At 37.8% G+C, this 26,420-nt stretch overlaps 1 protein-coding gene across 2 annotated transcripts in view; it reads left to right on the top strand.

Annotated features, from left to right (window-relative positions):
* Positions 1 to 26,420, top strand: part of LOC128996910 (trafficking protein particle complex subunit 8) — a 35,591-nt gene that overhangs the window by 943 nt on the left and 8,228 nt on the right. Inside the window, exons 2-16 of one of the 2 annotated variants that reach the window (XM_054422439.1) lie at positions 104 to 265; positions 3,185 to 3,298; positions 4,078 to 4,267; positions 5,491 to 5,638; positions 7,859 to 8,017; positions 10,150 to 10,320; positions 10,618 to 10,718; positions 15,883 to 16,134; positions 16,531 to 16,810; positions 19,436 to 19,621; positions 20,067 to 20,233; positions 22,460 to 22,587; positions 23,321 to 23,514; positions 25,060 to 25,275; positions 25,787 to 26,085. In XM_054422439.1, the coding sequence (XP_054278414.1) occupies positions 104 to 265; positions 3,185 to 3,298; positions 4,078 to 4,267; positions 5,491 to 5,638; positions 7,859 to 8,017; positions 10,150 to 10,320; positions 10,618 to 10,718; positions 15,883 to 16,134; positions 16,531 to 16,810; positions 19,436 to 19,621; positions 20,067 to 20,233; positions 22,460 to 22,587; positions 23,321 to 23,514; positions 25,060 to 25,275; positions 25,787 to 26,085 (2,767 nt within the window). The remainder of the gene's footprint in view (positions 1 to 103; positions 266 to 3,184; positions 3,299 to 4,077; positions 4,268 to 5,490; positions 5,639 to 7,858; positions 8,018 to 10,149; positions 10,321 to 10,617; positions 10,719 to 15,882; positions 16,135 to 16,530; positions 16,811 to 19,435; positions 19,622 to 20,066; positions 20,234 to 22,459; positions 22,588 to 23,320; positions 23,515 to 25,059; positions 25,276 to 25,786; positions 26,086 to 26,420) is intronic. The other variant, XM_054422440.1, reaches the window with a different exon arrangement.

Raw genomic sequence — 26,420 nt, forward strand, 5'->3', positions numbered from 1 at the left:
TCCTAGTAGCAGAAATTTACATCTGAGTTAAGTTACCCTTATTAGATTTAGTAATTGGATATTAAATTCTACTGCCACGGTTAACTCAGTGTTTTGTTAACAGCAAGCTATCGAGAGCCATCTGGAACTATAATTACTCTTAAGAACTTCCGCATAAATGTTTCCCACGTGGATTCAAGACCCCCTCAACCGACAATGGCTAGGAAATTTCTCAACGAGTCAGTCAGTAGTCATGTAAATGAAAAGACTACAACTATGACTGTGGGTGAGTCAACTTAAGGTATTTTAGAGCCATGGTATGATAAGATACGTTATGACAGTATGTAGGCTATTAGCCTACGGAACATGGTTTGGCCTTACTTTTTAGGAGGTCTACAAAGTGATTAAAGTAATTTAAGCAGTGTTTCAGATCATGATGCCTAGTGATGTGGGCCGGGTAAATACCCAGTGGGTAGGTAAATATAAATTGGGTATTTACCCGGGTATTTACCCCAGGCCCGGGTAAATACCCAAAAACTGGGTATTTATAATTTTTATTAAAGTTAGAGAAGATTGAGATGTTTTTTTGCAATTATTACCCTGTAAGGATAGTAAAATGATGATAAAATGTGTCAAACAAAATTTCATATGGTCACTACTAGCATTTTACTTCTGGGTTTAATCGCCATAAATACCCAGGTCTGAGCATAAAGCTTAATCGGCATAAATATCCTGGTCGCATGGTTGCACTGGTCCTGACTACTTATGATTTTTAATTTCTATGATAGATAGATGAATTTATTTTATTGAAAGTGAAGAAAAAAAATTTGTAAAGTAATAATAATTATTTAGAAAAACAGGAAAATTTTACCTTGTAGTGGCCTATGTGTAAACAACTTCAGAAAATAATTAAAATTCAATCTGTAGGATGGCAGGATTTAATAATATTTTCTATTTTTTTATTTTGTTCTAGATCTTTTGTTGGTATCAATGGTGTAAAAAAAAAAAACTAATTTCATAAACTTGTGATACAAAACATTTGAATCTATATAGCACAATAAATCTTTCAACAATTCCTGGATATTTTTAAATTAAAATAATTTTGTTTATGTTATTTAATTGGTTATAAATTTATAAAATGATAAAAATTTAAATAGCCAGAGCCTTTTTTAATATACTATTTTTAGTAAGTTAAATTTATCTGACGTTACTCGATTTAAAACAGGAAACCCCATTCTCAATCAGAAACTTTATTATTAAAAAAAAGTGCTAAATCATTAAAAGGTACTAGCAAAGCTTCAAGTTACTGTAAAAGGTGTTAAAGACTATCCTAATTTATCATGTAATGATAACTATACCATATTTGGGGGTAAATATAAATTAATTTCAATCGATTTCATAAATACCCAAAATACCCGGGTATTTATGGATTTTGGGTATTTACCCAGGTAAATACCCAGGGTATTTACCCCGAGTTTTAAATACCCGGGTATTTTACATCCCTAATGATGCCATGTAATTTTAGCATTGATTCTTTAACTAGAGTTTGACCTGTCCAAATTTTACTTAGATTGAACTAAAACGATCTAAAACTTTTTCCCTTCCACACTCATAACTTATCTACGTACACATAATTGTGTTAACTTGAGTGAGCTTGTAGGCCTACCTACAGTTTCCTAGAGAGCCCTATACAATATTTTATCAGATGACATTTTAATTTGATACCGTACCGTAATAAATAAAATTATTGATTTTTTGTTATGGGTCTTTCCAAGAAGAGGACCACCCGCTAGTCTTTAACAGTGCGCTGCAGCGTTTGGCTTAGGTTAGCTTAGTTCAGTTTAATTTATGATAGGCCTAATGGCAAACAAGGTACGGTATTATTTCCAAAATTAAAATTTTTTACTCATGAAACAAGAGGACACTAATGCAATTTAACGTCTTTGTAATTTATCTGTTTTAGAAAATACAACATAACAACGTCTGTTTCAATGAATGTTGTAACTTTGTTTTTTATTATTAGAAATTAAATTAGGCCTAAGTTAAATTGGTCTAAACTAACCAAATTTCCAGCACAGTGAATATTATAGGCCTAATAGTCCTATGACTTATACCAGAAAGAAAGAGTCTTCTTGAAAAACCCTATGGCTTAAAATGTTCATATTCAATACAGTAGACTCCCTCTTATCCGGACTCCTCGGGACGGAGGGCGGTCGGGATAATGGTTTTTCCGGTTAAACCGACGTCCCCAAAAACTTGTTAAAACGGACCGTTTACTGTGATATTCAACTTAAATTTAGGAGAGCATTGTATTTAGTCACGTGATAACTGGTCTCAAATCTTTCCCATGAGAACAGTTGTTTCAGTACCGCCCACTTCCTGCCAATCTAGTCCGGCTAAACCAATGTGCTAATAAAAGTTGTCCGGTTAAAGAGATGCCATTTCCGCTGAGTGTAGTCCGGTTAAACAGATGTCCGGTTAAAAGGTGTCCAGATAAGAGGGAGTCTACTGTACATTCAATCAATAATTATGTGAAAACTATATCCAATACGATAATACGATATATCAAAACTAGGAATATTTCATCTGATATCGTTGGTTCTCTGCGGAACTGTAGCCTACCCGTTAGCTAATCACAGACAAATTTGTTAACTATGTAACATTGATTTTTAAGGTTTAAAATTTAAGTTTTATCCCACAGGACTAGAGTGTTTTAGGATTGCAATTTCTATAATACACAGACCAGAAATTACCAGCTAGAGATTTGAACCTGTTTGCATTTTGATTGTCTGTCTGGATAGTATCTGGGGTAAAGTTGGAGGTTATATCAGCCTAAAGCCTCAATCAGACGACATTAGTATGAGTGCCAGTTTAGGCAGTAGCCTAAGCAATGTGTTAACTAGCACTTTGTGAAACAAACATTAGAGCCAGTAAGTTAGTACTGCTAGTAAATACCCGCTTGCTAGTAATTTTGAACTTGTTTAATGGACATAAGTTAGGTACTTAACCTAACCCGCCAACTGATGTTCAGACAAGGGCGCAAACGACCCGAGAAGTAGTATTTTGAATATTTTGATGTTAATAAACTTTTCTTTATATCTACAAAAATTCAATCTTACCACCTAAAAAGCAATCAGGTATATAAAACTGCTTTAACGAATACATACCTAAATGAGAATGGTTCTAATTTGATTATTTGTTCCAGGAAATGTTAGTCTGGATGTACCCGTTTCTGTTCCTTGGTTTGATGCGTGGCGAGACACTTTCCTACAAGTGCAGTTCCCTTCAGATCACGAGTTCACCAAACATTACCTAGCCTGTATCCTTTAAATTGTGATTCTACTTTAAATGCAGAGCCAGAATTTGTTTGAGTTTCTGCTTTGTAAATGTCCACAAAAGAATTTATAGAATAGTTTGTAATCTAGTAAGCCTAAAACATACAAATATTTAATACTAATAAGGTTTAAATTACCTGGCTTCTGTCATCGATCTTCGGTAGTTTTATGAAACTACAGCTGTTTCATGCCTATCACTGGCACATCTTCAGGTTTGTTGAACGCCAGCTTCTTTACAAAACATCCCTCGGTGTTGAGTTCGTCATGGTTACACAAAAAACATGTAGACATTTACACACACGAAAACACGCACGAAACATTTAAACATTAATTAAAGAACGACTGCGAAACGTGATGCGGCGCCGGTGATGGATAACTCGCGACTTATCCATCACCGGCGCCGCATCACGTTTCGCAGTCGTTCTTTAATTAATGTTTAAATGTTTCGTGCGTGTTTTCGTGTGTGTAAATGTCTACATGTTTTTTGTGTAACCATGACGAACTCAACACCGAGGGATGTTTTATAAAGAAGCTGGCGTTCAACAAACCTGAAGATGTGCCAGTGATAGGCATGAAACAGCTGTAGTTTCATAAAACTACCGAAGATCGATGACAGAAGCCAGGTAATTTAAACCTTATTAGTGCTAATTTTAACGATCCAGAGGCCAACCATCATGAAATATTTAATAGCTAGGTACCCTTTATTTTGGCGTTTTACAGTTATTTGTATCTCTGAGTGGTTGTTTTCCTGAACTAACGGCAGGTATCTTGGTAGTCTCGTCAGCTGAGCAGTCTCCCATGGATCGTCTGCAGCATATATCTGCTCAGCTGCAGCAAATGCAGACAGTGTCCCCTGCCAAGCTTCCCAAGTGGTTCAGTCCAGGCGGGGGGAGCGGGGGTGTGCTGCGTTACCACGTACTTCTACATGACAACATGGATGGCAACACTCCACTGTAAGTTTTGACATCAGACAGGAACAATAATTATTTCAAAGTGAATGTTCTAAGATGTAGGAAGACGTCCGTGAACTGATTAGTGGTATGAGTCACACCTTTATCAAAATACAAAAAACATTATGATGATTTTAAGGTCCTAGGTGGTATAACATTTTAACATGAATAAATACCAACTAGAGGTCATTCAGTGGTCGAAAACTCAACCAAAAATAGGCAATGGACAGACCTTTCTATTTTCACTCACACTTTAAATAAAAAACATGTGATTGGAATTCCTTCCATTTGTTTTGATTTTATGTTTATATTTCGTTGTTATTTCGTCACCAGCATGGCAACTCATAAGGCCCATGTTAATTTTTCTGCACATCTACAGGAAAATATCCTTCTAACAATATGCGTAGATTTTCCCTGCAATGTACACGAGCTGAGAAAAAAGGTTTTGAAGAAACATGCAGGCCTATTAATATAGGCCTATAGATACTTTTAAAAGCATAGCCTATTCAGTTAGGACATAATTTTTTTCAATCTATTGGCATAAAATACTTTCACATTTAACACGTTCGCTGCTACGGACGTTCCGGAACGTCAGACGGGCCACGGCGCCAGGAGCTAGGAACGTTCCGGAACCTTGCCGTTCATTGTTGTTTAATGTTTCCATGGATCAGCCAGCTCGTCACGAGCGTCCTATATTTCTTTGCAGCTCGTGGAGACGTACTTTTCTGACAATAAAAAATATAGTTTCCCAAAATCACTACCAGAGTCGTATACAACAGGGCTTTGTCCCACCTCTTTCCTGCTAGATAGCGACACTACTTTACCAACTGCAACCTGGGTAGTGCTGCTATCTATCAGAATCGCTTGGTACTATGTCCAAAGCCACTTTTATTGCAGATCATTGCTATCCAGTATAAATGTACTGTTGTTTTTAGTGCAATTCAGTGTATCAGCTGCAATGTTACGCAACGGCGAGCGCTAGTTCAGCTCCTGGCGCCGTCCCAGCCTCTAGCGCTCAGCAGCGAACGTGTTAATAGATTTTTCCTATTATGGATAGGATTATATATAGGCGTAGAAACGCCAACAGTGATATCAACTGATTTAGCAAGTGGGAATGAGCTATTTTGCGTACTGTTTACAGGTGTGGAAATGGGATAATTCCCATGTAGTGGAAGAAAACCAATTTTTTCACAACCCTGTTTAGTTAAGTCAACCTTCAATTTCAGAGCTGAAAGCCTGTACGAGACGATGAAGACTACGTACGGAGTGAACAACAGTTTCTTCCTGAACATCAACTCCCAGGCGGCGCCGACCTCAGACACTCAATTGCCAGACCCGTGGAGTCAGTTCATCACCAGGAGATATCATTCTCAGGTAACTATCAGGAACAAATACAAGTAGATCTTGCCATCCAGGAAAATGTTTTACTATACGCTACAAGGCCAGGTAAAAGGTGTTTACTATTCGAGCATGTTTGTACTGTGCGAGGCTTGCCGAGCACCTGATTTCATGCGAGTACTGTAAACATTTTTGCGGGTGACCTGCGCATGCTATTTTTCACCACACTACCAGCAACAAATGTAGCCTACAGGTTGAGTAAAACACAACTTGTACACACAAACAAAACACTTTAATAGGCCTAACTTAAACTGGACTCCAGTTTATTATACCAATCCAACAAATTTCAGGGCTACAAAGAGACCAAAATCAGTTGATTACTGTGTAGTTTGGTGAAAATTATAACTAAAGGCCTTAAAATTATAATTTTATGGCCTTTGATGGACCACTTTAATTAGTTTATTCGGTTGTTTATCTATATTTTATCAATAGGCCTATACAAAAATAACAGCAATATCTCTAAATACTGTTGTCTGAGTTGAGCACACATCTTTCATGGCATGATCTACTTCATCATCTGCTTCAGCTTTTGGTCTTTGCTGATCTTTGTTGTTTGAAATATTCTTGTTTGGCAGCGTGTGCAAGTTATGAAAATGCAAGCCAATTCAAGATTTTGGATCTGCCTGAGTACAATTGTTTTGAATCTGCCGAACCATCAAGCTCTGCTTTGTTCTATAAGGATCTTGCATATTCTCATATAACCATTCTAAGCTATTTGATTACTGATAAACTGCCTCGCTAGTATTTAATTAAATTACTGCTTTTGTTAAAATTTAAGTATTTTGTAGGTTTTGTATTAGCCAACAACTATTGTATTAGGTATGTTTACTAAGTGTGAAATTCATCTTTGTAACAAAAAGAATTAACTCTCTCAACAAATAGTAAACTATTAATAAGTAGTCCAGGATCAACGAAAAAAGGATGTCCGTTTGGGTCAGCAAGGTGAGTAAAGAAAAGAATACACAAACAATTAGAGGGAGACATAATCTTGTAATAAATTGGAAAAACCCCCCCAAAAAAGGATGTAATTTAGCACTTAAGAGAAGATGTTGCTCTTGATGAAAAAGTAAAATAAGCGTTTTAGTTGGCTCATAATGGTGCAAAGTTGTCAGAAGTTAAGGTATTTGAGTTGAGTTTTTGAGGTATTTTGAACATTTTTTAACCTGGACCTGGTTGCCCTTTTCTCTTGAAAAGTGTACAAATTGCGAGTCAAAGATCTATAAGCTGCAAATAAATGTTGTGAAATTCAATCTGGGATCCCATTGGCTATGCAATTGAACCCTATCTCTGATACCTTGTGCCATAGACAAAAAGAATAAAATATAGACTGTCAGCCATGCTGCGGTTACCATAGTTACCATAGGTTCCGGCGCACACCGCTGTAGTTTATGTAGCGTGTACGCCGTAACTTCATGGCGCTCCAAGCGGTGTGCGCCAGAACCTATGGTAACCGCAGCACAGCTGACGGTCTATTATTTAATTCTTTTTGTCTATGCTTGCGCTCTGCTATTTACTGTTATGAATTTGAGCTCAAATTGATTCAGAAATGTTGTTTCAATCACTGAAACAAAACCACTGCTCATAATCAATTTCCCGAGTGCTTGATTTCTATAATATTTTCTCTCAATTTTTGTATTGTTCCTTCCCTAAAGAATATTTGTGTAGCACATCAGAAACCAGTTAATATTTATTTGGAAATATCTCTTTGAAAATCATTAGGAATAAAATAATCTTGCAATATGAAGATAAGCCACAAATCATTTCACTGTCTTCCTCGAGCCTTGTGAAACAAAATTTTATAAGAGAAAAAATTAAAAAATAACAAATAGTGCCTTGGGTTGAGTGCTAAACAATTTGTAGCTGACCCACCTATTGTTTGTGTATCGATCGTGTTAATTAGAGTGGCATGAGAGATTCACATGCAGTAGAACCCTTCCATTACAGTCGCTTGTGGACGGAGTAAGGTCTAGTGGTGTTACTCTCGGTGTCAGTGTTCAGCTCTCACTTGGAGTGGACACTGATAATCTGGTTTCACACCGATGTGCAAGGGTACGACTCCTGGAGATCCAAGTTGTGTGGGGGCTGCGACAAAGTGAATCTTATGAGAATCAACGGGTGAGACAGGTAAACTCAGGAGCTTTTCCCTCATGACTCTACACATTCCAATTGACATGGTCTATACATGTGATGTTGAAGGACACCAATGAAGCCGATGAGGTGATGCGGAACAACTTGGAAGGTTTGACCACCGTAGAGGCAGCTCAGGAGGCGGGGGAAACTTCTCCCTCTACTCCTGTCATCATGCATCCCCTAAGTCCGGTGTCAGACCAGCTGCACAACAGCATCCACGATAAGGTCAGTGTTTTATGATGGAAGGAAAATCCAAGAGATTCGATTATTTAAATAATATTGTTGAAAATAGTGATTTGGCGATTAAATTGGTCCTCGGTACCACCAGTTCTTGGTAAATGTACTGGTAGGCCTACTTGGGAACTGACTTTAGAATCAAAATTCATATAGCGTTCTCAGTTTAACTGGTTTTCTAGTTAACTAGACACTCTAATATCTTGATTTACAGTCGGGACCATGAAAGTTTGCAGTTGGCGGTAGCCAATCACAAGACAAGGCTAGTGGGACGTCGCCATATCGCCTGTTGACGACACTTACTAAATAACTAAACAATGTCAAATCAGCTGGTATTATTAGATTTGGCAACACCGCAATTTGGCTCCTTCAAAGTCAGGTGGTAAATAGGCTCCTCCCTCAACTGCAAACTTTCGTGGTCCCTACTTTTTTTTTTTTGGCGGCAAGCTGCCCCGGGCGCCGTGGGTGAGGGGGCGCCGCCAACCCTAGGGACGGCCCTGATGCTATTTTGAATGTTATTGGTTAAAATGCACCTTTTATGCAAATAATCACACTTGTGCACTTATTAAATTAATTAAGCTATTTTCTGCATTTTTAATTTTTAATCACTTGGTTCTTGCTTTCAATGGCTGGATAGCTTTGGCTTGTGCAGATCTATGAATCAATATTTTAATTCACTAGTGTTTAACTTTGAATGTGAATTTTTTTACTCTGTTTTTTTTCATCTAGCCTAGTCAGCAATTTATTTTTCATCTAGAACACTAGAGCACATCTAGAACAATGATGCATATTGATTGATGGATGTTAGCCTCCGGATTTCTGGATAGTAATTAAAGTGGTTTAAACACCTTAATTTAATTAATCCAATTTGTTGCATTATGTTGCAACCGGTTTCAACTCAGTGGAAACGCTGTCTAGACTTCACATCCGGCCTTCACATGTCGCTCACCGTCTCAGTAAATTTTAGTGTTTTTTTTTTAATGTTAAACGTTAGTGTCCATTCAATGTCCGTGCCAAGTGTTTTACCATTAAAAAAAAAACTACCTTTAAATGAAGTAACAACTTTATACCTTGTACGCCTGAAGATGACTCGACATAATTCGACATAAAGCAATGAATTTAATTAATTAAATCCAGGTATTTAAACCACTTTAAGTAAATGGTGCCTAAACAAATATCTTTGTTAGGTATCAAAGTAAAAACTAAAATTTTATATTACTGTAGCATCTCTTGACGTTTTTTTTACTTTAAAATTGCTAGTTTTGAAATTCTGGGTATGTATAGACACCACATGAGTAGACACAACATGGCCACTCACACCCCTTCATTTTTCTACGTTATAGACAGTAACTTACTACACAAAGCACCATACACAATTTATATGCTTGTGAATTCACCGTAACACAAGTCAGGTTGAAGTAGAAATGTTAATGATTAATCACAATAAGAAAAACTTCACACAAGAATCTATCTTGGTAATAAGTTTGTACAGACAAAAATTGTTGATAGACTTCTAAGACTTATGTAGTTTGATTTATCAGCGTTTTCTTTTAAAGAGTAAAAATTTTGTTAGCGCTGTTATTGCATGGTCAATACAGCACTTGGACGCAAGCAAGGTAGGGTAGTATTATAATCCACAAGTGTAATTTATTTCCATTCCGTCAACTATTCGGACAAAGTGATGAGACAGCCGTCACACAGTGGTGCAATCTGGTCTAATTGTAGATCATTGTCTTTGGACCCCAAGGTCCTGGGTTCAAATCCTTCCAATCACCAATGTATGTATATATGTGATAATGGCAAACCCTCTAGGCCTAGTCAGAAGTAATGTGTTAAACAGTTCTGGGCTATAGCAAGGCCCACTAGAATTACAGGCCATGCTGCAGGATCCATGACGTCACACTTGTGGATAGATTCACTGCCATGTCCCATATGGGTAAATATGCTGGCGGTTTACGTCTGGCAACTTAAGTACAACTATCCACCCTGTGACGTAGTGTTGTGCTGCCCACGCTACAGCATGGCCTGTTTTTCTAGTGGGGCCTTGGCTAGAGCGTAGTGTCCAAGGATGTGAAAGGACATAAAAAACTACTTGTCATACAAACCTGAAACTTGTTACTTAGCAGAGTGTGGTGGACGGTGTGACTAACCACAACTGGCCTGTGACTGCTGGTGTCCACGGCGGCTGTCTTACGGCAGACGACTTGGACAGACTCAGGGAGTTCATCAGCTGTTTCTGTGTCAGCTGCTTGGTGCCTCATGTGGAGAGTCAGATATCACAGCTGACTGATTTGGTAATGATTACATTAACTCAAATTAGTACTTACAGATTAGATTTGAATTATACTATGCCAAAGCACCATGGTGAATATTTTAAGCCAGGGATGAGTGTGGTGTTTATTTATCACAATGTCATCATGACTTGTATGGTATTTTCAGTAATCTATTATCTAGGAATTCAAGTTAAATTAGAAGAGTGAAAATATGCAATCTTCAGATTTGTTGTGATTTGGAGCATTGTATGATAAGATTCTCATGTTTAAGCTTTTTCCTTGAAGACTTTATTTAAAAGTTATTTGTACATTTTACAGATATCAAACAAAAAAGGAATGAGCAGATCATTCCTGAGTGCCACTAAGAGGTGGTTCGGAAGTAAACCTGGAATGCCTAACACCCCGACCACAAATGTTACGTGAGTTTTATCATGTTATTTTTATCATGTTGTTGTTTTTAGTTCTCTCTTCCTTTCTCCCCGGCCACACATGGCACAGTGTCCAGTGCACAATATAATATAGGTTTTCATTTCCATATTACTGCAGTGGAAGCCACGAACCTAGGAGAAGGTGACTCCAAAATTAACCCTCTGAGTGTCCATAGTTTAGGCCTTAATGTCCACCTATTTTTGGCCCCTTTGCAAGGTTTTATTAAAACGGATCTGAGAAGCTTAAAACAATGTTAATTCTAATGTTCTATATACCATTTTGTTTAAAAAATCATGGGCTTCAATATTATATATAAAACATAAGGAACATTTTTTCAAAAAAAAAATTTTTAGGTAAAAAAAATATAATTTCGAAAATTTTCAAAAAAAAAATAAGTTCGCGCTCAATGAAATTGTATAAATTATAGGCCTATAAATATTTGAAAATAGCCACTTTGTTCTAAATTTAATGAGGATTACAAATATATAATCATATAGCGAGGTAAGTTATCAAATAAATAAGTTATGAGCGAAAAACGGATTTCAGTACATAGCGTTTAGCTAAGAATGCATAGCCTAACCATAGCCAGGAATCTGGCTGATAATTTACATCAATATCACTACCTACTTCTTCAGGATCATCAACCAGCACTTCAAAACCACTTAAATCTTCTTATAATGCATCACGTATATCACTACTTTTGATTTTTAACACTAAAACAATGATAAACGTAATAAAACACATCAGTCATCGGTCCGGGGGAACCTAGCTGTTTACAAATACACGCACGTCAGCTGTCTGCTACAATATTTTCGGAACTAAAATGAATAGCGCTTAGAGACAGACCTCTGCAGAAAGCTTAGAATATTACGGAAAGAACGATACCTAACTCGATCCAGTTCAATCCGATTCAGTCAGTCATAGAGCCTTCGCCGTAAACGATGTTTGTGCGTCTTAAAAGCGACGCGTGACCCTACACAAAGTGTGTTGTGCGTCGTTTTTATGACGCGTGACACTCGGAGGGTTAAACCCCTGGTCCTCCAGGGTGGGGGTTGGGCGCTGGGCTGACAACCCGCCCTGCAAAACACATCTGTTACGTATCACCAACAAAAAGCCTCGGAAACTGGACGGAATAAAGGGAAAATGACTCGGAAATGCCCTCAATTATTGCGTTTTGGTACATGGAACATAAGAAGCCTAGCAATACCTGGAGCTAGTGATATTCTAGCGCAGGAGTTAGAAAAATATAATTTGGACGTTGTAGCGTTGCAAGAGACGCGGTGGTCCTTAGCAGGAAGGATTAATACGAAGAATTACCTTATTTACTATAGTGGTGGTGAAGATAACATTTATTATGGAGGAGTAGGTTTTGCTGTAAATAAGAAAATTGCTGAGTCTGTGATACATTTTGAAGCCAAAGATAACAGAATGTGCAATATTAGGTTAAGAGGAAAGTTTAAAAATATATCTCTAGTCAGCTTCTATGCACCCACAGAAGAAGCAGAAGATGATGATAAAGATGGTTTCTATGAACGTCTGGAAGAACAGGTGGAAAAGTTACCAAGGTATGACATGAAAATCGTTCTGGGTGATGCCAATGCAAAAGTAGGCAGAGAGGACATATGGAAACCAGCTATAGGGAAAGAGAGCCTTCATGTAAACTCAAACGATAATGGGTCTAGACTTGCAAGTTTTGCCCTTGCCAACAATTTCAAAATAGCGAGTACTATGTTCCCTAGGAAAGATATACACAAGTACACATGGACATCCCCTAATGGAACCACTATAAATCAAATAGACCATGTCCTAGTATACCAACGTCACAAAAGCAGCATAACAGATATAAAAAGTATAAGAGGAGCAGAATGCGGAACAGACCACTCTTTAATGTTAGTTAAGGTAGCCCAAAGAATCGCAATACATAAAAGAAAGGAAGAAATCTATAATTTACATATTGACACAGAAAAGTTAGAAGACAAACAGGTAACAAGAGAATTCAAGCTGAAACTAGAAAACAGATTCCAAGCTTTACAAAACCTCCAAGTAGAAGAGGATGTAAATAAAAACTGGAGTGTGTTTAAGGAAAGCATAATAAAAACAGCGAAAGAAGTGTGTGGGAAAAAGAAAAGAACCAACAAAAAACCCTGGTTTGATGAGGAATGTGAAACAAAGGTAATAGAGCGAAAGGAGAAGAAAAGGGCATGGTTGTGCAGTCAGTCCACGGAAGATAAACAACAATACAATGAAATAAGTAGAGAAACAAACAGAATATTGAGACAGAAGAAAAGAAGGTACATAAAAAATAGTCTGATTGAAAAAGCAGAAGAAGAGTGCACAGCAAATAATGCACGAGATTTTTACATAAAAGTAAGGTTTTTTAAAAAAGGTTACACTCCAAACCCTTATGGAGTGAAACATAAAGAAGGCATTGTTGTTACAGAAACCCAACAAGTTATAGAAAGATGGAGAGAATATTTCTGTGACTTACTAAATGTAGATGGTGTGGACTTTGCACCAGAAGAAGATAACTATGACGTATACTATCACGTTCAACCAAAGGTTGAGGCACCAACCAGAGAAGAAGTCGAAGCAGCAGTCAAAGCTCTAATGAGCAATAAAGCCCCAGGCAGAGATGGGATAACAGCAGAAATACTGAAGAAGGGAGGGGGAGTAGTAATAGGAAAGCTTTGGGAACTGATTAAAATAATCTGGGAGAGAGAAGAAATTCCAGAAGAATGGAGGGAAGCAATAGTAGTCCCCATTCACAAGAAAGGAGAGAAAGAAGAATGTAGTAATTTTAGAGGCATATCACTCCTTAGCATACCGTACAAAGTTTTATCAAAGATAGTATTAAATCGGATCGAAGAATATACAAATGAACTAATCCTAGATCATCAGGCTGGTTTCATGAAAGGCAGGTCCACAATGAATCAAATATTTATCCTTAAAGAAGTCATATCGAAGTATTGGGAGTTTAATAGGGAGTTTTTTGCAATATTTATTGATTTCCAAAAAGCGTATGATAGCATAAATAGAGAGAAACTGTGGAAAAAGATGGACAAATTTGGAATCCCAACCAAACTTATAAACCTTGCTAGAACAACTGTAGCAAATTCCACATTTTCAGTAAAAGTAAATGGGAGAGTCTCGGAGCCCTTTACAGTAAATGCAGGGGTAAGGCAAGGGGATGGTCTCTCCCCAATCCTCTTCAACCTAGCAATAGAAGAAGCTCTACAAGAAGTGGCAACAATAGATAAGGGAATTTCAATTGGCTCCAGAATTAACATATTAGCGTTTGCAGACGATGTCGTCATTTTTGCAGAATCTTTAGAGGACCTACGCCAACTAACAAAAGTATTTATGGACAAAACAGGACAATTAGGACTAAAAGTAAATGATGGGAAAACCAAATATATGCAATTTTTAAGAAATCAAGGTATAGCCCAAGACCCACTGCAGGTAGATGACCATAAATTTGAAAAAGTAGAACATTTTAAGTACTTAGGGGTTATCTTATCCAGGGAAAACAAAGAATAAATAGAAATCCAAAATAGACTAAATCTGGCAAACAGATGTTTCTACGCTTGCAACAGACTGATGTCCTCTAAGTTACTGTCAAAAAACACCAAAGTTAGAATTTATAAGACAATAATCAGCCTAGTATTATTATACGGAGCTGAAACATGGAAACCAAATAAAAAAGAAGAAAAGAAGTTAATCACATTCGAAATAGGATTTTAAGAAAAATCTATGGACCAATTTATGAAGGTGGTGAATGGAGGAAGAGACACAACAGAGAACTGAGAGAACTCTACAGAGATCCAGATGTGGTATGTGAATTTAAGTGTAGAAGAGTTAGATGGGCTGGACATGTTTTACGAAAAGAGGAGCAAAATAAGTTAAAATTAGTTTTACTAAGAAATCCCGAAGGAAGACGACCGAGAGGAAGGCCAAAACACAAATGGTGGAGCCAAGTAAGGAAAGACATGGAGCAACTAGGAGCAACTGAGGAGGATGCAGAGGATAGAGCAAGATGGAGAGGCTTTGTTGGTGCGGCCAAATATCTCCTTAGATATGCATGGCCCTGAGAGTAAGAGTAAGAGTTTCATTTCCATAGCAACCGACTGTAGTTATAGCAACGACCCATATCAAACACTGCGCTGTTCTGTTATGAAAGACAATGTGATGGTCTCAGTCTCTCAAGTCTCGCTGCGTATCAATTCAATTCAATTCAAATATCTTTATTCGTTTTTATGTACACTGTACAATAAATAGTTTCAAAATAATTCAATAGGATAAACACAGCAAAACATGAGGAATGGTTATAAAAACAACAAATACATATTACAAATCTAGTAAGATAATTTCATCTATCATAGCGACTGAGGGAGGTAGAAAAATCTTCAAAAGAATAAATTGCTAAATTTATTAAAAACTCTTTCAATATTTTTTTAAATTTGTTTGGATCTGTTTATTTTTTAATATTATTTTATTTTTAATACATTTTCAAAATCTATTACCTGCATAAGATGGTTTCTTTTAAAAAAATTTAGTCCTGTGTGGTTGGTTGTACATTTTCGTTCTTATTTCTTAAATTATAAGAATAGGATTTTTCTTTTGGTTCCGAATATGTCTTGTATTTTTGTAATTATTATTGATTCATATATATACTGCCCGTAAACGGTAAAGATTTTTAGGTCCTTAAAATGTTCTTTAGCTGACTTATCACGCTGCAGCTTAAGCATGATTCTAACCACTCTTTTTTTATCTCGTCAGGCCTTCGATCGATATCCTTAGTTCAGTTCAGTTCTTATCGTGATTATCTACTATTTGATGTCTTAAGTTCTTTAACATATTAAAACAACATTGTGTTTATTTAAAAATTGACTGAACGGTATTATAATGCACTTTTTTTTTAAGGCTTAATAATTTAGATAACGTGACTCTAGGAAAAGCTCGGCTCAAAAAAGCTCGAGCTCAAAAATTATTAAAAAAGCTCGGCTCGAGATTGAAAATTAATATTCGCACACCCCTAAAGGAAAGTTTTGCAAATATGTAGCGCTGAAACGTATGCACCGTTTCAGAAGTTTTTCTACATATTTTAAGTAAAATTCTTGACTTTTTGTTCACACCGCATTGTTTCCCATGTTTCAGGTACACAAATGACTCCACAGAGCTACAGCTGCGGAGGCTGGGAGACTTGTGTTTCATGTTCGGTGCGTACTCTCTAGCCTTCAGTGCGTACCATGCAGCCAAGCGAGACTTTAACGGTGATGCTGCTTGGTTACACTACGCCGGCGCGCTGGAGATGGCGGCCTTGTCGCTGTTCATGCAGCCGGCCGACCCAACTCGGAAGGCTTTTGAATACGCAGAAGAGAGTATCATGACTTACCTCAATTCTTGCAGGTTTGTTGTAAAAAATTTGTCGGGATCAGATTCCAGATCCCGAAACGTTGTGTATTGTTTTCTACCATCGTGATGGAAAATGTCCGCAATAAACCTTTGAACAACATTAATTTAAATTGTTTAACTTGAACAAAAGCAGTCAGTACTATAACTAATTCCAGAACCAAGATGCCATTTGTAAACAGGATGAGCAAAATTGGACTGTGTCAATATATAAACATTTTTTCAGTTTCCATACCAAACTGGCACACTGGCCTAGTTTTTGAGAATACCAACTGTTAAATATTCAAACATTTATAGGCCTACATGAACTAAATTAAATTAAACAGCTAGCTTATACTGCAGGGTCAGCCAAATTAACATTGTGATGTAGCAAGTATATGATGTATTGTACAGGATGCCCCAGTTTGCCACCAGGGCGACACTGTTCGCCTCAGAGTGTCTGCGGGGCCGAGGTATGTGGGGCGAGGCAGCCAAACAGCTGATCCGCATGACTAGTGAAGACTCTGACCTGCGCAGTGCTTTGCTGCTGGAGCAGGCGGCCTACTGCTTCTTGGCCAGTCCTCGCCCTCCCATGCCTCGCAAGTACGCCTTCCATCTGGTGCTGGCGGGGCATCGGTTCTCCAAGGCGGGACAGAAGCGGCACTCACTGCGGTGCTACAGGCAGGCGTACCAAGTAAGATTTGACTTTTGGATACTGAAGTATCCAACCCATATGTACCGGCTGTAGCCTATTTTAATGAATGAGCCACTCCCAGAGTTTGTTCAGTCTGAAATTCTATTTCCTTCCTTAGTATTTGTTACCGTGATAGTTAATGAGAAAATTAGAGTTTAGGCACTTTTAGCATTGACTTTTAAGCCGTGTTTACACGAGGCCAGCAGGCAGTCCACCTGACTGGCGCCAGTTGAGTGTGTGAACTGGAAGCCAGCTAACTACCCGTTTAGACGTAGCCAATTGACTGTCGCCAGTTGAACTAGGACATAGAGAAGAGTGCATCTTCAAGCCTTACCCACGTTAAATATTTTTCGAGATCTGTTTCGAGAATTTGTGTGGGAATCTAGTAAGGTGCTGCAAGAAGATGTCATAGTAGTGCCGATGATGATTTCCCTTTGAAAGAATACCTGATGAAACCTTTTGGTGGACCGAACCTAACGTTTGATGAAAAGGTGTTCAATTATAGGTCATAATCTGGTCATACATTTAAAATCTTACTAATATTATAAAAAATGTGAAAGTTTGTGTGTTTGTTTGTTTGCTTGTTTGTTTGTGTGTTTGAAGTTCAATCACGCATAAACCACTGGACGGATTGGGCTGAAATTTGGCATGATGATAGCTTACATTCCCGATTAACATATAGGCATATTCTTACCTCAAAAATCCTTTCAGGCTCCGCCCCAGTGGCTCTGTAATTCCCCATGTTAACCTTATGAGTATTTATATTTAAAGGGAATTAAAGAATTTAGTCCGCTGTTTCAACTAAAAAGTTGGTTCTATGATATGGAAAAGCATTAAAAAGTTATTGGATTTACCAACAGTGTGCGGCACTATATTTTCTTTGCATTTATGAAAACTGAAAACAGCTAATTCGAACCAAGCAGCAACAAAAAAACTGTGATTCGCAATGAGAACTGTCAAAGTAGGATTGTTTACAGTTATGTTTATGTTTTGTTTTTCATTTCATGAATAATTTGGGATATTTTGCAAATTGTTGATAATTTATTTTTCTCTATTGTTTAGGTGAAGTGGTAGAACATTATGGCTATGGTAGATGTGTAATACTATAGAATACTGTAAATTTAAAAAAGCAAATTTTATCAAACTGTGTCCTCCCTTATTGCAAACGTAGGAACATAAACATCTGCCATTCTGGTACCTGACTTTTCACTCTCTTCTGTTTATTCACTTCTAGGTTGCAGGTAGGTACTTCAAAGTGCTTTTATTTTAGCTTTCACTTCAAAAAACCGAAATCATCCAACTCCAATTTATCGGAAAGTTTTTTGAGGGCCGTTTTGCGGGCGTATTTATTTTTATATAGTGGGTTTACTAGTTCCACAAACACTCTTTTTCTTTGAAGGCTTCAATAAACTTAACATTTAACACTTCACCCTACTTTTTTGACAACATGTTGTAAAATGTTGACTATATGTTGGAAAAAAGAAAATGGAAACCTGCACTACTCTCACGCCGACCTGGCTGGACTGGAATGGCTGGAGTCGTTCACACGTTTCCAGTGGGTCACGCCACACTCAATTTTTTGTGGCGGGGGAACTGGACTGGCACGGAATCTACTCCTCAAGCCAGTGCACTGGATAGGCTTTTTTCCACTGGACTGGAGTATCAACTGGCGCCAGTCAGCTGAAATGCCTGCTGGCCTCATGTAAACGCGTCTTTACTGAAGTAGACATCCCATCTACATGGACCCGCTGTTCCCTATTAAAAAAAAAAAAAAAAATAGAACATAGTTGAATGACTCGCAGAGTTTCTAAAGTATAAAATTATATTTCCTCCGTTATTTACTGTGATTAGTTGTTGTGAGTTTGGTGAGTTGGTGGCTCAGTTGGTAGCGTCACGGACTTTGGGCCCAAGGCAGAAGTGTCGTGGGTTCGGATCCTGGTCACCGCCACAAACTTTTATCAGTACAGTTCACCTTTGTACTGTACCGGCTCACCCCTTGCTTTGCTGGATACGTTCCACGCACAGATCTGTAGTCTATGTGGACGGGCAAATGCAAGGTTAAAAGAAGCCGCCAACCTCTTAAAAAAAAAATCACAACGCTAAATTAGGAAACCAAATATTTCTTGGTTTGAACAAGCAAATGAACATGGCAAAGGTAAATTACAGCGTTCCATTTTACACCCATCTCCTGTTGGAAGAGAGCCCCAACACACAACACACATAAATAAACCCCCTGTAATTGTACTAATTAAAATGTATAATAGTACAGTAAAACTCTCTTTACAACTAGACACCCGGTAACTCGACAGTCAACAGCTGACAGGGGCATGCAAAAAAGTAATTTTTTGAGTACATTTAGTTTTATTGTTGAATATTCGACATTTATTTGGAGATTGTTTACTCAATATGTAAAAATTCTCATGTAAGTAATACATTTATAGGTAAAAAATAGTCTGTTATGTAGGCCTATTCATTTTCTAATAATTTATTTTTCTGGATAACTTGACAACCCCAAAACTTGACAACCTCCAAACTAGATAACCCCCAAACTAGACAACCCCCAAACTCGACAACCCCGAGTGTGAGGTAGGTAAACTTGAATTTATTGAGGTTGAAATATTGCAGGTGTACGTAAACAAAAGTTGGAGCCTGGCAGAAGACCATATTCATCACACAATTGGACGACAGGCGACAATGTTGAAGCAGATGACAGAAGCGGCCGACGCCTTCGCTCAGCTGTTACCTCGTGCGAGCAGACAGTCTGCGACTCAGCAGGCAACCTTCTTGCGGGAATACCTCAATACACAACAGGTACTAGGAGAGTCGAGGAAATTCAGAATCAGAATCTCTTTACTGTCACTTGTCTACATTTCATTGCTTAGACAATGTCAAAGAACCTAAGAAATACAGTAACATGCAGTCGAAAAGGAAAGAGTACCAGTTACTTGATTGATTAAAAGATATAACAGAATAAAATAACAAATAACATCAAGTAAAAAATCAACATTCACTGTGAAAACAATAATAAATTAACTACAATTATTCACCAAAGCATCACTGAATCCAATCTTATGAAAGATTGAATGAAAATTAATATTTAAATAATTTATCAAGAGAATAAAATGCTTTACTCATAAACCAACTTGACAGTTTGGAAGAAAACATAGGACAAATATGAATGGAAACTAACCTAATATATGTTTTTTAATGTTTTATGGTTACAAAAATAAGACATTCTTTTTCTTTACTTTTTCAGCAATTGAACTGTGAGACGGGTGAGTTACCGATCCTACCGTTGCCTGTGGTTGACAACGACTCTATCCAGGTCCTGCTGGGCAAACCCCCTCAGCCCCAACTGATGGACAACTTCGAGTGTTACGCTTCAGGGGTGTCTTTCGACCTCCAACCTTCCGATACTCAGAGGTACCGTAGCACAATTTGAATGACACACATTGCAGCTTACCCACTTGGCTTAAGCCTCGGTCACACTAGGCTGTTTGTTAAGCAGCTGATGGTAAATATCACCAGCAGCCAGCAGATCTATAGAGTTTACATTATAACCACTAGCCGCCAGTAAATAGCCGCTAGTTTGTAGGCGTTACTGTTCCTGCACCACTCTTCTTTGACTTCTTTACGTTGTAAACTTTATTTAAATATGAATCACGTAGACTTTTTTCTCCTTCATAAGACCAAAACTGATTTTAGTCTTCAATTCTTTGACTTTGATATGACTCATTATAAGCTGCGTCTATGGTATTCCTGTCAATGTAGTTGGCAGACAAAGCATCCCTCAGGCAAGGATAATTTTGGAATACATTTAGAAATGTTACAATGTCATTTCCGGACCACTTTTTGGTGGCAACCATGTTCAATATTCACGAAAAGAAGTATAAAATACAGTACAACGAAACTAACATTGCATAAACAAACAAAAAATCTAGTCTCGTGTTAGTTCACCAGCCGCTTGTGAGCTACTAGGGGTTCACATTGGCTGGCTGGCACCAGCGAAAAGGTCATGTGACTGCCAGCAGAGGGTAGGCAGCTTTAAAAAGTTAAACATGTTCAACTTTTGATTTCGGCTAGTTAACAACAGCCCGCTGGCATTTACCAGCCGCTAGCTCTGGGTCAGACTAGGCTGCTTGATGGCAATATACGGGCGGCTGGTTAGTAGCGGCTGCTAAACAGCCGCTACTACTACTATGATTTACTATGATTTTACTATGATTTAAGCCGCGGTCACACTAGGCTGTTTAATAGCCGCTTCTAACCAGCCGCTGGTAATATTGCTGAATATTGCCAGCAAGCAGCCTAGTCTGACCCAGAACCAGCGGCCGGTGAATGCCAGCGCGCTAGTGTTTACTAGCCACAATCAGAAGTTGAACATGTTTAACTTTTGAGCGCTGCCTACCCTCCGCTGGCAGTCACGTGATCTCCTCACTGGCACCAGCCAGCCAATGTGAACCCCTAGTATCTAACAAGCGGCTGGTTAATTAACACGTGTATAGTTTGTTTTGCAGTGTTGGTTTCGTTTACTGTATTTTCTATTTATTTTGTGATCAACAGTGAATATAGTTGACAGCAACAAGTGGACAGGTAAATACATAATTACATTCCTAGATATATTTCAAAATTATCCTTGCCTGTGGGACCCTGCGACTGCAGACTACATCAACAGAAATGCCAAAGCTCAGCTTACAAGTTGTTACTGGAAAAACTTGAAGAACAAGGACTTAAAGCAGTATTGGCCCCATTGAAGAAAAAAATAAAAAAGTTTACGCAATACGTATCGAAATGAAGTTTATAAAAAATACCAAAGAAGAATGGTGTCAATAGATGATATGGTGAAAACACATACACAACATAATGCTTTCAAGACATAAGCAGCAACTTTACTAGCGGCTATAATGTGAACCCTTCAGATCTAGCTGGCTGCTGGCGATATTGCCAGCGGCTGGTTAGTAGCGGCTGCTAAACAGCCTAGTGTGACCGCGGCTTTACTATGATTTTTTTGCTTTTGATTTAGATACATTTCTCATAAATCTATGTGAAACATCTAAAACAATATGTGACAAATAACAAATGCAGCTCTACATACTTCAGCCCTTTTGATTAAAATTTCACTTTCTTGTTCAGTTGTTGCGAATTAGATTCAGTTCTCGCTCTATAAAGTTTTATCATAGAGTTCACAATTAATTCTGGACCCTGGAGTTTTCCTTATCCAAGAAAAGAAACCCTACAATCTACAATACAATACTGACTACTTAACTTGCTTATTTTACCATACCACAAAATATGTTGTATTTGTATAGTGATAACTTTTATTACCAACTTTTAATCTATTCTTATATTTTAACTAAAGTAAACTATCTTTTCATAAACTATCGTTTTTTTTTTTTGTTAATACCAGAGTAAGACACCAAGAAATTAAGCGCACGTGGTAAAATTTACTCAAAATTTTGGTTGAATTCAGAGTACTTCACAAGACAATATGAAACATACAAAAACACAGGCTTAAAACTATACAAGATGAGAAGTCTCTCGCAATGTCTACAATCAATAATTAAACCATGCCATTGGCAAGTACAACAGGTCATAAACTAATGGATGGAAAGTCATTTCAAATAGCCGTCAATGCTCCGTTTATTTCAGGTGGAACAAGTTAGAAGAGCAGCTAGTCAGTGCTGCGTTGAGAACTCAACCAATGATCTTCACTCCGACTGTCGAGTTGCTAAACAACAGTACAAACAATGTGAATCCTCCCACGTCTTATGCTGGAGGTAATATTGTATACAAGATATCACATTAACTATAATTTAGAGCAGTTCCCAACCTATTTATAACTTCCCTTGGAATTAGTCTAGAGTCTAATTTCAGAGAGTCTCAACAGTAAAATTACATTTTAGATTCTGTTTGTGTATCAAGTTGTGACCACCTCTATCAAATTTACAGGTGTTTGTTTAGTAATCAATGCTGCTGGCATTAATGCTATTTTTAGCAAGTCAGGGTATCATCAGCAGTATTTTTGTCGAGTTGGTGTCACTATGGGTATTCACAATTTCTAGTATGATTGTCATTTTAGATTTTCAAAGTGACACTTTGATTGTTGACTTTAGATTGTTCAAAAACAGTTAAATTACCTTTAGAAATTTATTAAAAGAATAGATTTTATCTTACCTGAGAAAGTTAGAGTATTAAAAATATTTTTTTTTGCGTTTTTACGCTTAGTATAGGAGTTTGTTCACTGATATTTCGTCCCAATATGGAACATCATCAGAGTAGGTTGAAGATGCTGCTCTTGAATAGAAGTCCTTTATTAGGAAATAAATATCAGTGTTATGTTTTATGACTGTTTATTGTGTATCTATTTGCCTCTGGACTCTGGACATTTTCTCGGGTAAGCAGGCTGAACTCTTCCCTTTTCAAACAAGTCATAATTAGCCTCTTTACTTTAAAGTATAACTTTAACTACCCTAGTTAGTAATACTGTTATGGTATTATTTTGTATTTCAGAGGCAATCAGTGTAAGTGTGAGTCTCAACAACCCGCTGCACATCACGGTGACTCTGCAGAACATGAGGCTACTGTGGAGCTTCACACCATGTGACAGTGGCGCCAGTGTGGACAACTCTGCAGTTGGCAACATTGCTGTCGCTACCACAAGAGTCATAGAGAGGCTTGTCATGCAACCGGACACATCAAGCAAGGTAGAGACTGTGTTGTTTGATAAGAAAACTTAAAAATTGTGTTTCTAAACCAACACTTCTAATTGTTTACCACAGTTTATTTCACTCACACTTGCTGTATGGCAATATACTGTGGGGTAATAGCTCAGGAGCTCACCGGGTCTTTACATGGCAAAAGAAGGCTCTCAGAATTATGTTTGAAATTCCGGATAGGGTTAGTTGCAAAGCATTTTTTGCTGAAAATAAAATCATGACACTCTCTAATATTTTCATTTTTTACAATTTAGTTTCCGTTAAAGAGAACCTGAATAAATTTGTTCCTTGCAACTCAATCCATGGGTATATCACCAGACAATCAAAAGATTTATATATTCCTCAAGCCAGGCTATCAAAATTTATCAAAAGTTATAAATATTTGCAAATAAAACTATTTAATAAACTTCCGATATATTTTAGAAATCAGGAAAGTATTCATTTGTATAGGTCAAAATTATCAGATTGGCTTACAAGTCGTGCTTTTTATTCAGTTGATGAGTTTTTGCAGAATGTAGATTTTTCAACGCTTAAATGTGAGGCCAAGCAGTCTTGATGATTCTTTGTTCTTGTTATGGTCTTTTCCCTGTTAATTTCAAAGTTTTTATTATTACTGATGCTTTATTCTTTTACGATTCTTTTAACTTTATTTTAACATTTTCTGTAGAATATTTAATATTTTATATAACATATGTAACAAAACATGTTGACCTTGTCTATTGTAATGTTTATATTACCAAACGACAATAAAAATTTATTATTATTATTATTATTACTTGAGAGTCCCGATTGTCCGACCCTCCCTCGAGATGATGTATGACGGTCAAATAATGTGGTACTACTGCACAATGTAGCGAGAGTGTGGAAACATCCCCCTTTGCTGCCTCCAACCGTACAACATGGTCTCTAGAAATTCCGGGAAAACCTTGAATACCTTGAAATACCCAGGGAAACTCAGGAATCAAACCAACCCTCCGGGAATCCCAAATAAAACAGTAAATACAGTTGAGCTTCGATTATGTGCAGCCCGGTTACTCATAACGTTGTTTAACCGAAATGTTGGTCACTGGAGTTGCCGCGGTCGCGAGATATTGTCACCTCTGTGCAGGAGACGTTCTCTGCTGTCGTCGAGACCGCAAAATTTGCTCACAGTGTTGTCACTATCGCGTTAGAGGATTACCAGTGTTGCCGAAACCGCAAGATACACTTACACCCCAAGATATACTCACAGGTATTGCTGTGGTCGCAGGAGACGATTACCAGAATAGAATACAATTTTTTCTTGACTATTAAGTTTTTCAAATCAGGCTTACCTCAATATAAGAGTGTTCATCATTGACATAGAAAATACCAAAAACTAACAGTTTACGAACACATTCAAATATTTGATCTAGACTTTAGAACAAGGAAGGTTTAATGTAGGCAGAAAGATTATTCAGGCCCAACGTTGATTAGAAAGGGACTTGTACTGATAAAGTTAAGACTAAACTGCAGTGCTATCAGCCCAGTCCTCAGTGTTTTGTTGTGTTGCAGATAATCCTGCAGGTAGTGCCACTGCAGGTCGGGGAGCTGAGAGTGACGGGAGTGGCGTACCAGCTGGGAGGAGAGGGGGAGGCGGTGGTGGAGGGAAGACAGGTGTTGGTGCCTCGTGGTCGTAGACAACGAGTCTCCAAGGACAGCGGCGCAGTGGCTTACGCGGCAGATAACCGGTTGCGACTCAACATCTCCCAGCATGCTCCAGCAATCAGGGTGAATTTACCTTTACGCAACACTATTGTCGACAATAAGGGTAATTTTAGGTTTATGCAATACTGTTGTGCGACAATCAGGACAATTAATTTAAGGTTATGCAACACTACTGTATGACAATCAGGGTAATTTAGGTCAATTAAACACCATTGTGTTACAATCAGGTAATTTACAAAGCATCAAGATAGAAGTTTTCTTTTCCATAGCATAAAACATCATTTACACTATGAACATTTGGGAAGATGTTATATTATGTTACCGGAAGATTTATGTTATATTTATAATATTATGTTACTGGAAGATTTATGTTATATTTATATTATATTATATATGTTATATTTATTTATGGACGGTATTTTATTATTGAAATTTTGGAAACTATGGTTTTCTTTTTTACTATTGTTGTGCCAATGATCCAATGTTTAAGGGGGGGGGGTTGTAAACATTTTTTCTTGAAATTTTTTATGTGAACTAAATATTCTGAGTAATAACATGAGTCACCGTTTGTCAGGTTAGCTTCAAAAAACTGCAGAAGGACATGTTGTCAGGAGAGTTGACTGAAGTGGCAGTAAAGATAGACAACTGCGGAGGTGTGCCGGTGACCAAGCTGCTGGCAGTGTGTGGTACGCCGGGTGTGGTGGCAGTGGGCCGCCGGTGTGCCGAGGTGATGGAGGTGCCGCTGGACACACCTCTGGTACCAGGCGCAACACTGGAGGTGCCCATGAGAGTGAGGGCACACGACCTCAAGGGCTCTTACACCGTGGATCTTCTCTTCTACTATGAGAGCGCTCAGAACCAGGGAAAACCTTTGTAAGACACCTGATATGCTGTTATAGCTGAACCGTAACTATTCTATTTAGATAAAAAAACTTCTTAGGAAAGAAAATAATTGTTTGTTTGAAGAAGTAAGTTTATTTTGGATTAGACCGCCTTTTACTGCCATCTCCTGAATATAAGGAGGGTTTGAATTTATACCATATTCCCTTTTTGTTACTTAGACCACAGAAAAGTAAGGTACACAGGAAACATTCAGTGGTACATTAAAGTGATGTCTACTTTTAGTCGCTGGGGGAGCGAGCTGGTCTACTGGTAGAACAGGGGACTTCGGTCCCTGAGGTTTCGGGTTCAAATCATGCCAAATCAAA

Source organism: Macrosteles quadrilineatus, unplaced genomic scaffold (assembly GCF_028750875.1).
Source record: "Macrosteles quadrilineatus isolate MER2022 unplaced genomic scaffold, UCM_ALF_1.0 Scaffold_6__1_contigs__length_79288215, whole genome shotgun sequence".
NCBI classification, from domain to species: domain Eukaryota; kingdom Metazoa; phylum Arthropoda; class Insecta; order Hemiptera; family Cicadellidae; genus Macrosteles; species Macrosteles quadrilineatus.